The sequence below is a fragment of the Enoplosus armatus genome, chromosome 19 (genome assembly GCF_043641665.1).
Source record: "Enoplosus armatus isolate fEnoArm2 chromosome 19, fEnoArm2.hap1, whole genome shotgun sequence".
Classification (NCBI taxonomy): domain Eukaryota; kingdom Metazoa; phylum Chordata; class Actinopteri; order Centrarchiformes; family Enoplosidae; genus Enoplosus; species Enoplosus armatus.
In genome coordinates, this window is record NC_092198.1 from 14240420 (window position 1) to 14254958 (window position 14539).

General features: G+C 40.9%; 2 protein-coding genes across 2 annotated transcripts; one reads left to right on the plus strand and one right to left on the minus strand.

Annotated features, from left to right (window-relative positions):
- Positions 1 to 2631: 2631 nt before the first annotated feature.
- LOC139302539 (melanocortin-2 receptor accessory protein 2A-like) lies at positions 2632 to 4503 on the minus strand. The gene is made up of 3 exons (XM_070926247.1): positions 4386 to 4503; positions 3781 to 3880; positions 2632 to 3109 (listed from the first exon to the last, which is right to left on the minus strand). The coding sequence occupies exons 1-3, from the start codon at positions 4501 to 4503 to the stop codon at positions 2632 to 2634; spliced, it is 696 nt and encodes a 231-aa protein (XP_070782348.1).
- A 9028-nt stretch (positions 4504 to 13531) lies between these two features.
- ripply2 (ripply transcriptional repressor 2) lies at positions 13532 to 14102 on the plus strand. Its single transcript, XM_070926428.1, has 3 exons — positions 13532 to 13657; positions 13758 to 13828; positions 13940 to 14102. Exons 1-3 carry the CDS (start codon positions 13532 to 13534, stop codon positions 14100 to 14102), a joined length of 360 nt encoding a protein of 119 aa, XP_070782529.1.
- The last annotated feature ends 437 nt before the right edge of the window (positions 14103 to 14539 follow it).

Here is a 14539-nt window from a genome sequence, read left to right on the forward strand (position 1 = left end):
TTTTGAAGTTTTGCCAGAAACGAGGGAATGACACGTCACGTGGTGAAAACAACTGTTAACGTAGCCTTTCAGCAGTGCCACAGGTCTCCTCTCAGGTCACACGTGTCTTTCGGCTTGTTTGAGAGTAACATGCCCAACAGAAGAGGAATCCAGCAGGCACTTAAACATCCCACTTGCTATGTTTTAGTCCGAAAGTCTACTTGATGATGACTTAGCATTAGTTAATGTTTACATTACATAACCTCAGAGATTCACTACTGACTTCCCACACAACTCCTGACTGTCTGAACTCTGCTGCCCCTAATTTAGAGCTAACTGCACCCAGACTCTCAGAAGCTGTTTTTTTAATCCTTCACTGGTGTCAGGAGTGAGACTGAACAGCACTTCTAGGCATTACCTTCTCCATTGAGCTGGTAAAGTGACAGTTTAATGATCAACGACACTCTGTGCTGCATGGTGTTCTGCACTTAATAAGAGGAAAGAAAGAAAAATGAGTACAGGAAAGTTTGGATGGCTTCATTAATACCATGTGAGTCTTATAACGGATCTCTAACACTACTCCCCGTGACAGCTGCCGTAATATTTCATTGGTTAGAAAATAACTAATTGCTGCTCATATAAAAATGTGATAATTCACTAAAACAATTAATTTAATTTCCCTGCTGGTGAGCTTGGTGCAGAAAACAACCAACACAGACTTAATTGCAAAAGTCTTCCCTGCAAATGGTTTTAGGGAACTAATCCCATTTGTTCTGCCCGGTCCCAACTGCCTGCCCTTTAACGAACATGAGGTATGTCAGCAGAGGATAGAGAGCTGAGTGTTTGAACATTTATTTTCCCCGGCGCATCTGGATTAATGGGTTCTTTGTCAAAATCTGAAAGACTGATTTGGGGGAGTCAGTGTCGCGTTAATATTGATTGAATCTCTGGCATTTCCAGCACATCCTTCCATCAGCTAAATATACGTAGCTCTGGCTTTAGCTGATAACTGACAATAATAGCTGGCAATGTTCCTTTGCATAATCATCACCTGATGTGGCTCAAAGACTGCAAAGGATATTTCTACATGAATAAAGACACAGGCAGGACTGCAGCGCTGCTCAGCACAAGTGTTGTCTTACGGCTAAGCTCTTCTGTGTGGTCTCCCCAAACACTGAAGATATTTTAAGGGAATTCCAAACTTAACTCTAATTTGATCCTTTTACTTAAAACATGAGAAGACTCATTAAACCTACACTAATTGTTTTTGGCTACTTGGGGGCAGCGCAACAGGCTTTTGACATTGAAGTATTATCACCTTAAAGCTGATATGATGAAAGTGTCGCTGAGCAGTTGTGAGCTGTTTATTTACACCTCCAGCAGACACAGAGCAACATTAGTATTTATGTGGAGTTGTGTCTGGCCACATGGCAAATGTAAGTCCAACATACGCTCTCCTTTCAGCTCCGCCAACTCCTGAGGGGAATATGTGGCTCTTTAGTTGCTAAATGCTCCACTCTGTTCACCAGCCGGTGATGGGCAGCAAGTTTATCAGAGATTTCTCACTGGAAACAGCCACCTGTTGCAGTTGGAAATGGTGTTGATGAGAGCGGTGAGAGTGAACAAAACCAGTCAATTTACGGAGCATAAAACCAAAGCTAAAAGACGCTAAAACGCGTCATAAAACTGACGGGAACTTAAGAGTTGGGTTATAATTCTCTGTGGATTTGTCACTTCGAGCAACAGTGGTTTGATCCTTTGTTAAATAAAATATTGATTAGAGCAGCTTGGAGTCCTTGTTTGTTGTCATTGCCTTTGACAAAGCTTGCTGAAATCGTAAATCCGACTGTGATCTTGTTCTGCAGTCCTTGTGTAATGTTAAGAAATGCCACACCACACCAGTGTTGAGCTGAATTCCTAACCCATTTAGGCTTTATTTGGACAATCAAAATTATTTCTAATCTAAGAGAACTCTGTCTACAAAAAGTATTTTGTCACATTGTCATTGATCTCGGGTTACCTACCCTGTAAAAGAACAACAAACAATGACGTGTTTGATTTTGTGCTACTAATCACACGGTTAAAGTACACTTCACCTTTTCAAATAAGGGGCATTTCATTTGAGAAGAAAAGAAATTTGATTCCATGCTTTTAATCGTGTTGGTAGACCAACTGGCATTTGTGTCCTGTTGGAAAGATAATGGCCATTGTCTAGGATTGCACAAGACAACAAGATAGCAATAATAGCAGAATGAATTGTACAAAGCATCTCTCCCTCGTGACTCCACTGCCTTTCTCATTTTACTGTGTGGAAAGCCATCTAGTTCAGGTACAGTACAACCGCAACCAATTCAGAGGAGCCTAGTACTCCAAGTAAAAATGTACCATTTGAAGAAATGCTAACTGTGAGTTGCACTTAATATGGAATTGTGGGCCATCTTTTGTGCTCTCTTGCTTGTTGATCCGAATGTATGCTTGTTGAAAAGGCTGAAAAACTCTCACAAGCAGAGACCCTTTATAGAACAAAAAGGTAGGTGTGTGGCAGGTGAGTGTGTTTAACCCTGTCTGGTCACAAATGGCCCTGTGATAGGAAAGCAAATAATATCGCGATGCCACTATGTCCCCGCCTGTGATCTTGTTGTAGAAACAGACTTAGTGGATGTCACAGTGAGCATCGTGAGACTGGCGCTCCAGTATGACGGACGGCTCATAGAGCAGATCATCCTCTCCAAGTGTTGAACTGTGCTCCAAGTTCACAAAGTTAGGGATGTTGAAGTGGGAAAAGAAGGCACACTCTCTTTCTGTCTTACTCTCCTCTATTAGTCCCTTGAGAGGTTGGTGTCCTCCAGCTTCCTCAACGTCCTCTTCCATCTCGTCCATCCCCGAGGAGATGATGCCTCTGGGCCGGTTGCAGGTCCCCTGCTGGGCTCGGGCTCCGGTGTGCTTTCCAACTCTCCTGTCTTCTGGTTTTTGCTTCCCCTGATCCTCCTCATTGATGTAGAAATGGAAATATGAGCGTGACTCCGCTAGCAACGGACGAGAGAAGGCTTTGTCATTTTCATCCTGGGGGCTGACGATGTCTACCAGACAGCTCCCTGGTCGATGGCGCTTTTCAGCAGAGTCTGGGTTTCTGTTAAGAAAGAAAGATTCAGAGTGAGACTGTAGCAGGGAAATAACTTGAAAATATAAAGGGCTTTTATTGTCATTTTTATCCTGAATGAATCTGTGGCTGAGCACTTCTGAAGATTTCCTGTCTTGTTTTTTTTTTTTTTTATGTCGGTGTCTGGAAATAACTACTAAAAACTAATACTAAAAATCACCCCAGCACCCCTTCCTGAATAAAAGAAGGGGGTAACTGATGTACAGCCAGCCAATAAGTTTGCTATTTCCTCTTGGTTTAACCTCAGAGCCGTAGTCAGTCTGACCTTATACAAGTGATTTCTCTCCAGTTCCCACTGCTGATCTTCTCTTGAGATGACGATGTGCCTTACATATAAAGCTCGCCTCCATCTCATGCACATGAGAACAACCACTGGTTACCCAGATTAAAATGTCTTGCAATTCAATATATTGTCAAAAGAGTAGACGCGTCGGTGAAACTCATTACAGCCCTGTCTCTCTGTTCTTTTGCACACATCATGAGTTCATCCTCACATATGAGAGCTGCCCCAGCTCTGAGATGAGGAGTGCAAGAGCTGAATTGCTTGAGCTCTCCTTGGTACTGAACACCAACCCCCCCCCCCCAGGACTGGATGTGAGAGTGAAAGGAAAAATTGGGCTGTAGCCTACTGTAATACTCACTCCGGGTGTGGCGCTCCTGTCTTTGTGAGCAGAGTGAGAACGAAGAACATGAAAATGACAAACACAGCAAGCCCGACCCAGAAGCCAATGACGATGGAGTCTGAAATGTCAGAGAAGGCAGAATCTTATTAGAGTTCATTATTGCCATGATTAAACCCTCTCTCTGCTCCTCCCTCTGTAGGCTGCTGGTGCTTGTTTAATTCTTCTCGGGGGCCCCCTGCCTGAGACCAAAATCCACAATTATTCTGTTAAAATGAGCATTCAGAATTTCTGAAATTTGATTACAGCAGCCCATTTGTCTTGTTTGTTTGCTGATGGTCATCCTTTTGTCTCGTTAAGTGGCTCGTTCATTACCACTCTGAAAATAAAACACCAGCACAGATGATGCAGGAATTATTGCTGCCAGATAAATGTGTTTATTGAGAGGCAGGTGGCGCGTGTCACCCTCCAGCTGAAGCCATAAAGATAATGCAAGGAGTGAAGGGTGCGCAGTGAGTCATTATTAATTAATTATTAAACAGTGGTAAAGGTGAATAACTCTGTTTGCTCACACACGGATATCAAGCAGTGAAAGATTATAATGTATACAGTTGTATTGAGCTTACATCTGTGCGCTTTGAGTCCCTCAAAAGACACGGGGTCCTCGTCGTCATAATATTCATACTGCCACACGTAGTCGCTGCGACGCGCGCTGGTTTGGCTCCGGTTGTGGAAGTCGGACATTTCAAAACGATTTTACGCACCTAGACAATAAAAAAAGCAAATGAAATCAATTCAGCGAGGACGCTATAAACATGGATGGTTTTACTGTAGCCATAAAGTTTACAAACCACAATCTCCGGGGATGCGAGAGCTCTCTGTGTGGTTGAAAACAAGTACACAGCGACTGTGAATTTGGGGGGTTTTCGGGAACAACTCTTCGGATGTTATGTCCGTCTTCCGTAATTCAACAACGTGCCGAACAGCTGAGGACGAGCAGGGACATCCATTGCTTTAGCGTTACGCAGAAACTCCCTCCATCCTCATGTAAGTCCTGTGAGCGAAGCAGCAGCAGCAGCAGCAGCAGCCGTTTGGCGAGCTGCTCAGTGCGCATCATCGTCATCCAACACTCACTCCCCGGGATACTGAGATCACACTGCAAAAAAATGCTCTTTTTAAACAAGAGTCTGGTGTTGGGGGCTGAGACGCTGCTTTCCATTGCAGCTGATTATTCTTGAGGAAGGTTTATTTGTATTGAAACCATGTATAATTCATTTGTACATACTATTTGAGACCTATGGCGACATTTGCAGCAGGGTGGGCTTGGGTTTGAGAGGTAACTGTCAATATACTGTAAGTGCATTCAACATATTTACACACGGGCAGTCAAACAGTCTGAGACATGTCAGAAAAAAATGCACCTTTTGAAAAGCCATTTAGGATGTATTGAAAATAAAATAATAATCTATTCAATGCAGTTTCAGTTGTTTCAAGAGTTTTCTACAAACATGTGATCAACACCTTGAAACACAACAGAGGAGATTCAGGAATCAGTCTTAGCTTTTCATTAAAAAATAATATATAATGTTGAAATGCAGGGAATGACACATAAGTAAACATAAAGAGGAAAACCCAACCACTTTAGCCTCAAATTCATATTAAATAATAATACTATAAATTATGCATGATTACATTTTACAATAGTGTGACACACCACTCTTTTTTGAGGAGACAGACGCTAACTACATTTCAGTTCACGGAATGATTCATTAGTGTTCAGACTGACAGACTTCTAGAAACCAATTAGATAGATTATAATATCAAGCAGTGTTGTGAAAAGAACTACTATATCTTATATAGTCCTTGACTCAGAGTTGTTTTCAACTTGTTAGCTATTCATTCATTCAGTTTCCTGATTTATTCCTTCCTCATTCCTTAGTGGACCCCAGAGAACACTATGTAGTAACATAGACAGTGCACTATTTTAAAAGTTATCACAGAAGAATTCAATGTGCTTTCTGTAAATCAAACTGCAAAGTTGCCAACTTCAAATTTGAAAACACCCCCAGAGCCAGTAGAATACAATAATCTATAATATATATATATACTGTATATATATATAAATGTGTATACACAAAATAGTCCAATTATTTGATCTGTTTCCCAAAATATGCCAGTGACATCACACAAATGACAATCTTCATGAACACTTAAACTAGAAGCCATTTTACTGTAAAGTTATCCCAGCTCCGTTTCATACAATACATACAACACAGTGAGCCAGAAGGATTCTTTTAGAGGCTTCTTTTGGGGAAGCTGTTGCCACTGTACCAAAATCTAGTGTCTCTTTCATAGAACGGTCAAATAACATGCTCTTGACATGCTCCAAATCTCTTTAGAGCACTATATGGCAACATCTCAGTTATGTCTTTGGGTTTGGTGATAAGTTTTGTGAAAACCCCCGAGTACAGTTTTATAATAAGCCACCCACCGAGTCTTCTGAGAAAGTGTATGTCTGAATGGCCTGACCATTTGCCTTATAAGTGGAGCAAGGGGTTGTTGAATGCGCGTAAACAAAACAACCATGACTAATGATTTTGAAATTACTTGAGGAGAATGTGAGGAAGTGTCTGCATGAGGCGGGAAATGCTTTATAGAACTCTGGAACACCTCATCGATAAATGCCGTCTTTTCATCTTTGGAAATTCATTTGGAGTCCTGAGTTACTTAAATTGAATAAGTAAGTACCTCTTAAGCAGAGCCACTTAATGCATCCATTCATTCACTAATGCTGCACCAAAATGAATGTTCCACATCATAAACATTATATTCACAAATGCATAAAATACATTATAATCTTGGTGGCTATTAGTGCCCTCTATATACTTCATTGTTGGAATGATGTCAGCATAGACCTGGAGTATGAGTAATGTATTTTTTCTTTTGTAAATTTGCTGGTGCTGGCCAAAACATGTCTGGACATGAGGCACCTCGTTTTCGGCAGAGCTGGGTTCGTTTTTAGTTATCACCACAGGATGATGATCAAGCTAGATTTGGCAACATCCACATAGTTTCAAACAGTTCTGTTCCAGATCCTTAAAATTAAAGCCCCTATGTGTAGGATTTGGAAATTCCTAATATTGGCGCCATCTGGTGGTAGTATCAAGAATGACAAACAAACCTATTGCCAGACAGGTCAACACTTCCCCAAAACCTTAAATGTCCTTTGCCAATAGTTACAAAATAGTTTCTAAAATACCTGCACATGTCAACTAGAGTATAGTTAAGGTGTGAGAAAGATAAACTGCGGCTAAGGTATGGTGAAGGCTGCTTAACAAAAACTCTTGCTGGACTGGGCAGGTGCCCCCCCCCCCTCCCCCGACAGATCCGATTGTTTCTGCACTTAAAAACGTATGCCATCAGAATAATTAGAAATAAGCCTATCACATCTGAAGTGTGCACACTACAAATAAACATAAATGCAAAAGGCTACTTTATTTGGAGCGCTGAAACTAGAAATGGTGATGTCATCTGGTGACGCTTTTGGAGTTTGGCACTGAAGAATATTTGTTGAGTTGTCGCATCCAAACTATTATTTTGTTTTGAGTTAATTGCTCAGCTATGAGTCAGACAGTGCACACCTCAGTCCTACTTTTTGTCTCCAGATGACATTATCACCTCCTTCTACTCCCGCTGCTGAAGGAGAGACTACAGCAGATATTGCCCTTGAGGCTCAGACCTTCATAAAAGAAAAGAAAAATAATCCATGTTATCAGATGATGAATCACAAATGTCACACAGTATAAAAGCAAAAAATATTATTACTATATTGCATATATGCAATTGAGTTACTCGCATTCATTTTATTGAAAGCTGGGAGGGTTACAAGGGCTACATCAAAGCTTGCTATCTACAGTATTATGTCTCATATTCATCGGCAGATCAATAATTCATATTTCAATGAAAGCAACCCGTTTCTCAAAGCTGTCCCACTGGGCTTGCTTTGCTTTGTTATTTTTCAGGCTGCTGTTTTGTTCTTCTTTTTGCTACCGCGGCCATGGTGAGATGATTTGCTGTGCTGTTTTCACAGTGAATGTTGCTTTGATCAAAAGAAATGTGTCCAATGGTACCTGGCAGTTAAATGGTCAAAGCACTCGTCAGTGAGGAGTGAAAAATCTTTTTTTATCCCCAACACAACTGATAAATGCCAAAAGCAATTAGAATACCATGTGTAAAGAAGAGCCCTCCCTATGATCGCTTTTCTTCTCAGCTTTCTACATTAAATAACTGAAATGACTCGCGCTCATCAGCTGTATGTCAGCTCCTCGTGTACAGTGGGTCTCCAGTCAGAGGAGATAGCTTCGTTTTGGAAGCACGGAATCTCGATTCCACACCAATTTGTATAGTAAGCTATGAACAATTGTTTGAAACATTTTGAATCATATCACAATAGTAGATCAAAGTTATGTCACCAGCAACAGTAAAAGCTCAGTTTTTGGTCTCTGCCAAGGGTCGGGGAACGTTGTAGCTTCTAAATGCTGCACCATGTTTACCAGCTGTCGTCACTAACTGTGTGTGTCTACTGTTTGGTGCTGAACAGATGGTGTACAGCTTTTTTCCAAGCCGAGGGGAGCTGCAGATTTGTGTGATAATTCTCTGTAGATTCATAACTATAGGCGACCCCTTTCACATTGTTTTCACATTGTTATTATAAAAATATTGATTACAGCTTTAAATGATGCTCAATAATGATCAAAGTATAATCTGTTTTTTACAGTTATGTTTTTGTTGCTTTGCCTGGTGTTCTGTTATTATTTTTTCCACACTATGGGCAGTAAAGTTTCTAACTAACTATTTATAGTTATATCTCATTTAAAAATGTCAAACACCAATTCTAAATGTCATCTTTGTTAAACCTCTACATGCTCTTTACTTCTACCAATTTAACTTCAAAATAGGCTACTACATTTGTGGAATAATTTGAATTACATGCTTAATAGCAGGTGTCTGTGTGGATTTCTGACACAGTGTCCGTATACGTTGAAGTCTCTGAGTGTAATGGTCATCCCCTATCATCAGCACATGATGTTTAGCACATCAGTGACCTTTGGTGTAAGGTGAGACTCAAGCCTCCCCCGAAGAGCCTGCAGACCTCTGTTGCATGTAAATGACCCTGGCCGCTGGGTGCTGCACTCCCTGACTCATCACCTCAGGAGCTGGAGGTAGGATGGATGTTTTCAGAATCAGAATCAGAAATACTTTATTGATCCCCGGGGGGACATTATACAGTACCGGTGCTCCCGTTCAAGAGTAGAAAGTAGCATAAATTTAGAAATAAGAGAATGTAGTTTGTGATTCAGCCCAATCAAACATCAAATTGACTAGTAAAAACCCAGAAAATCTTATCACCACAAATAAAGACACATAAATGCAACGGCAGACGCAAGTAACAAAGAGAGAGAAGGTTGCATTTTAGTACAAGCAAGTTTCTCTTATCTCTTATCAACACTCTGCTTCACACCCATTGATCAATTCATTGTGTGTGTCCAGTACTGCTGTGGGCCAGTGTTTCCAATGTTACTTCTTATTTACTTTTCCTTCCTTCATTTGCCCAATAACATTCTGGTCACAAATCAGCTCTATAGCTCAAAAGCTTCTACCACCCACCACTCTGACTGCTCTGAATCTGTCTGTTTTTGAATTGGGGATAGAAACATTCAAGACTTCAAAATAGATAATATGAAATATTCATGGGTTCTGCATCAGCATTGTTGCTACGTGCAATGCATAATTCTGATGTTGCTGAGATAAAATCATAATTTCGTCACTGACAGTGAAGTCTTATCCTGGACCGCTCAAGATCAGGCCTGGAAATTGAGCTCTCTTTATTTGTCTCTCATCTCATTATGTCTTTTACTTTCTTCTCCCAAAGAGAAAAAAAATATGTGTCTGGTACTGGATTAATTATCTCTCTCCAGAACAACAATTCTTCAAAGCTTGGTATACTGAGGGTTCCTGTTGCACATACAATTTGCAAACACTCTCACTCTGCAACATCAACTTTAAAGACTCACTCTTTCATCTTTGTCATCTAAATTGACTCCCACAAGTGGTATTTTTCAGTGCTTCAGCTCTGATGGATGAGCCTTCCAAATCTGTTCCTGTCAGCATAAACCACACAACTTTCTGCATGTTGAGCAGTCGCAGAAGTTAATCTCAGGGCAGAAGGAAGGAAGGAAAACACAGGGCACTGTCATCTTGACCCTTGCTCGGGGATTTAAGGCTTTGCTCTCTGTCGTAGAGGGTCTGTGACTGGAATGAAGATGAAGAAACAAACAAAAGAAGAGAGTGTAAGAACGAAGGCAGTGTAAATCAATGAATTATGAATGAATTGATGACAGATATTAGGAGGCTACAGGAGAGATTGTTATTAAGATGATTCTAAAACAACTGTAAATAAGCAGATGATATTGTGGCATGCACAACTTTCAATTATATTGTAAATGCTGTGATATTGTAGATCCATGTTTCTCCAACTGAAGCCATATAACAATAGCTACATTAAACACAGCCTCCCTCTGTTGTCACGGTGCATTTATGCTCAGTTTTGTTTATTTATTGTTTCATCCTTTGTGGTTTGCAATTGAATTGAATTCTGTTTCTCTCATATTTTTCTTGGAACCCGGAGTGCTTCTACTTACAGTGCACTTTACCCCTGTCAGATGGTTTCCAAGGGAACACTCTGGACTTCAATTAAACCGGGATCGGGATCAGTCTGACCTTCTACATAGCCATTCTGAGAACATAACTCAGAGCTCATTGAAACCCATATAATATATAAACACGCATGAAACTGCACTGTGAGTCCATCATGACATCACACAGTGTCAACTGCAAAACTTCGTATGTGAGGTCAAACTTAAATGATTATATAAGATTATTGAATTCGACCTCTTTGAGGTTGAGGATTTGAATACCAAATAGGTTTGATTAAACTGCCACTGGACCCCTGATGGATAAGCGATGCACTGTTTTTTCCAAAGCTCGGTTGTTATTAAGCCCTGTGCCTTGGTGGTCTTTGATCATTTGGTATTCTGTTAGGATGATTCAAACAAGAATTGTCCTTACGCCCCGGTCTATAGGGCGGTAGGTTTTGTGTATTTTTTTGTGTGTGATAATGACAATATGCAGTATGTTTGAAGCATTTTCACTTAGGCTGAGAGGATGAGTTACAATCATCATGTTCGTCCTTCGTTAAAGAGAGGATCAAAGGGAGGTTTTCTCTGAAATTCATCTTGTAGATAGATATCTTCTCATTTCCAGAAAAACAACAGATATCTTGTCAAGAGCATTGTGTATTTTTTATCAGTAGCCTAGCGTCCAAGGAAAATGTCAAGATAAGCAAAGCCTAAAAATACTGCCACCACGGGTTCACGACATAAGATCAGTGTCATAGAGTACAACACTAATGTGAGAGCTTCAAATTATAGCTTCTCCACTAAAACACACAAATGGGTTCAAAACAGCAGCCCAGCACAAAAATAATGGCTTCACACACACTGGAAACAGGACCATGGGGACCATAAACGTATGTGTTTTATGTCTATAGGCTGCATGCAAAGCTTTATTTTTAACTGATGGTTGAAGAGTTCATTCATGTTAATTTTGGTAACACATTTAAATCTGATTTACAGTAATGGTGTAAAAAAGCAGGAATAAAAAGATAAGGCTTTACTGAATGGACTACTATGAACAAAGTTATTTGTGTTTGACCGTTGCCATGGAGAGCCAGGGGAGACTTGGGCAAAAAAAGAGGGAAATATAAAAGGAATATAAATATAAATAAAACATCGAATGTCTGAAATATTACAGACATCTCCCTGCTGTTGAGCTTCTTCTTTATACAATCCAAATCCTAAACAACTGTCAGCAGGTTCTCTATCTCCATCTCCTCCTTTTTCATTGATTTACACTTAATGGGAGAAGCCAATAAGGGGTAATAGCTTTGTGGGCTCTCCATGATGAGTGTCCTTAATATTTTGTCTATTCTTGCATGTGAGTGTGGTAGTGGGCTGCATGTAGGGAATTGCAATTTTGCTTCATTCAGAGCTGACAGAGAGCTCACATTTCCTGTTCCTGCTTCTTTTGTGTCCTTTTATTCTCTCTTTTGCGCTGCTCTGTCATAATGCACCATGTGTGTTTTTAAGAGCCGTCGCTACAGTATTAAAAAACATACAAGGTGCATCTTTTTGATGACCAGTATTGAAGGAAGGACATGAAAACACTCAATATGGTGACCTAGTTTTACTATAGTTAATGTTAAGAAAAAAGTGTTGTATTAATCTGCATTCATTTTGTGATGGCAAAGGTCATGTTTATGCATGTGTGTTTGAGCATGTAATGTGTCCATATATTTTGGTTATTATAGTGCGAAGTATAGCAAAAGAGTGAATGACGCAAAAGCACAAACCAAGCCAGCAGCAGAGCATGGAGTGTCCAATTAGCTCCAGAGCAGTAAAAGAGACGGAGAGACTGAAAGAGAGGGAGGAAGAGGTCTATGTGGGCCTTATTAGTGCCGAGCTCTCAGTTGTGTGTGTGATGTGGATACAGCTGGTGGGCAAAGAAATGTAATGCTGGTCATGCACGGTTCACCTTTAAACCTCCACTGCAGGCTTACTACACATTTTACAAGTGATACTTTCAAGTGTGGCACCCATTAGCTCTGAATGAAGTCAGATGAAAACACACACACACACACACACACATACTAGTGCCTATATGGAGGCCACTGAGTTCTCCGGCAGCTACTTCCATTGCAGTTTTGGGCTGATATTTCTCCAACAAATGTGTCAAATCTGACACTGTTCCCTTTTTAATTTAATCACAGCATGTAGCCCCACACTGCCCCCTACCGGTGCACTGGGAGGAAACACTTACCTAAAAGACAAGACAGTTAAATCAATGGATCGCAGAGGTCTCTGTCATGAGGGGCAGACCCGTGGAGTTATTATAGAGGTTGCATAACATATTGTCATTAGGGTTTCCATATGGAGGTGTGCTGCATTCAAGCTTTGCATCTGCTGAAGTGTAGCTATTAGCCCCACTCCTGCTGTTGTGTACACAGAAGGGCAGACGCGTGTCAACCCCCTCGCACTGCACGAGCCTTCTTCCATCATCTCACGCAGCAGGCAATGACAGTAGGGCACGTGTTTCTTCACACCTCACACCCAAATGGCTACGCAGACGGGGGAGATACTGAAAGGTGAAGGGGATGAAGAGTTCAACAAGTTGCTATCAACAAGAGTTTAACAAACCAAACTGAGCTGAATTGAAACACATCATATAATATAATCAGCAGACTAAAACGATATATACTTCAATCAGGTTTATTTGTCGCATGTGCTCATATAAAGCACAATCACGGTGAAAGGTGACGCTTACAGACTGCAGGGGATGCAGGGAGCAGGGACGCCTGAAGACATCGGATCAACTATACAGTCCATCTTGTAGAAATGTTTCTAATAGACCAATCTATCACGAGAGATGGTTTTTTTTTAAATCTACATACAAAGTTAGGAAAGAAAGTGACCATATGGCTGGAGTTTGCCGAAGTGTGACTTCGCACCTCAGCATCGTGGCGCATGGCGACACTTGGGGACGCGTCAAAGCGCAATTTGGCACCGGCTGCCGGGGCCCTGATAAATAGGAGGTTCCTGTGTTCCGTCACACATCCTCTCAGGACTTTACGCAGGACTGACCACCACAAGGAAACATGGAGACTTTCACAGCCAACAGTGGATTAACTTCTGTTTTTGCCGGAGACAACGTTTCTCAGCACTCAGCCGGTCCTCTGTGGAGACCGTGGACTGGAACAGAGGACAAAACCGCCGCACACAAGGTGAGTTGAGACGACTTGAAGTCTTGGAGGTTTTCCAATTCAAACGTGCATTGTTTAATGGATGAAAAGTCTAACAAGATCGCGTTGTTTCGACTTTCAGGCTCATTCTACTCATGGAGACCTTTCTGCTGCAAAGACCCCCAAAACGCCTCAGTTCATTCACCCAGTGAAGTAAGTAGAGTTTTGTTAATGAAACGATCTTTAATTCTTATGTAGGTTATTTCTGTGTAAACGTGTAAATGTCTTATTCATTTTTCCTCTCTCTTTTTTTTTAAAAAAAAGGTTGTTCTGGCCGAAATCGAGATGTTTCGATTATCTGTACCAGGACGCAGAAATGCTCCTGCGCAACTACCCGGTCCAAGCGACCATCTGCCTTTACGAAGACTCCAGCAGTGATGAAGACAGCGATGACGAAGACGAGGAGATGGAAAAGGAGCTGAACTGAAAGTGGCTCTCTGAAGCCCTTGAAGACGAATGGTTGCATACTGTGATAATATATTTCTCTTAACTTATTGTTGTAAATATTTGTAAATAGGCCTTTTTGCATTTGGAATGTAAATGCTTAAGTTATTTAACATTTCTACCTCTTTTGTAATTTGTTGAGAATTGCAATAAAATACATTAAATGAACGTCGTTGTCTGGGGCTTAATTATCTATTTGAATCAGGATTTCTGTCTGTGGTTAGTGAAGGAAGGGGAAGACTCTCCTCTGCTGTCTGTGTACAAAGACATCAGGTTTACTTGATGTATGTGCATAACGTGAAGCATCTCTATCACATAATAATATCTTTTTCCTCATAAGTATGTCTTAGAGCCAACAGACAGGTCTGGGCTTAGTTACTTTATGTATTAGAAGTTGTGGCAGAGTTTTAAACTATGCAC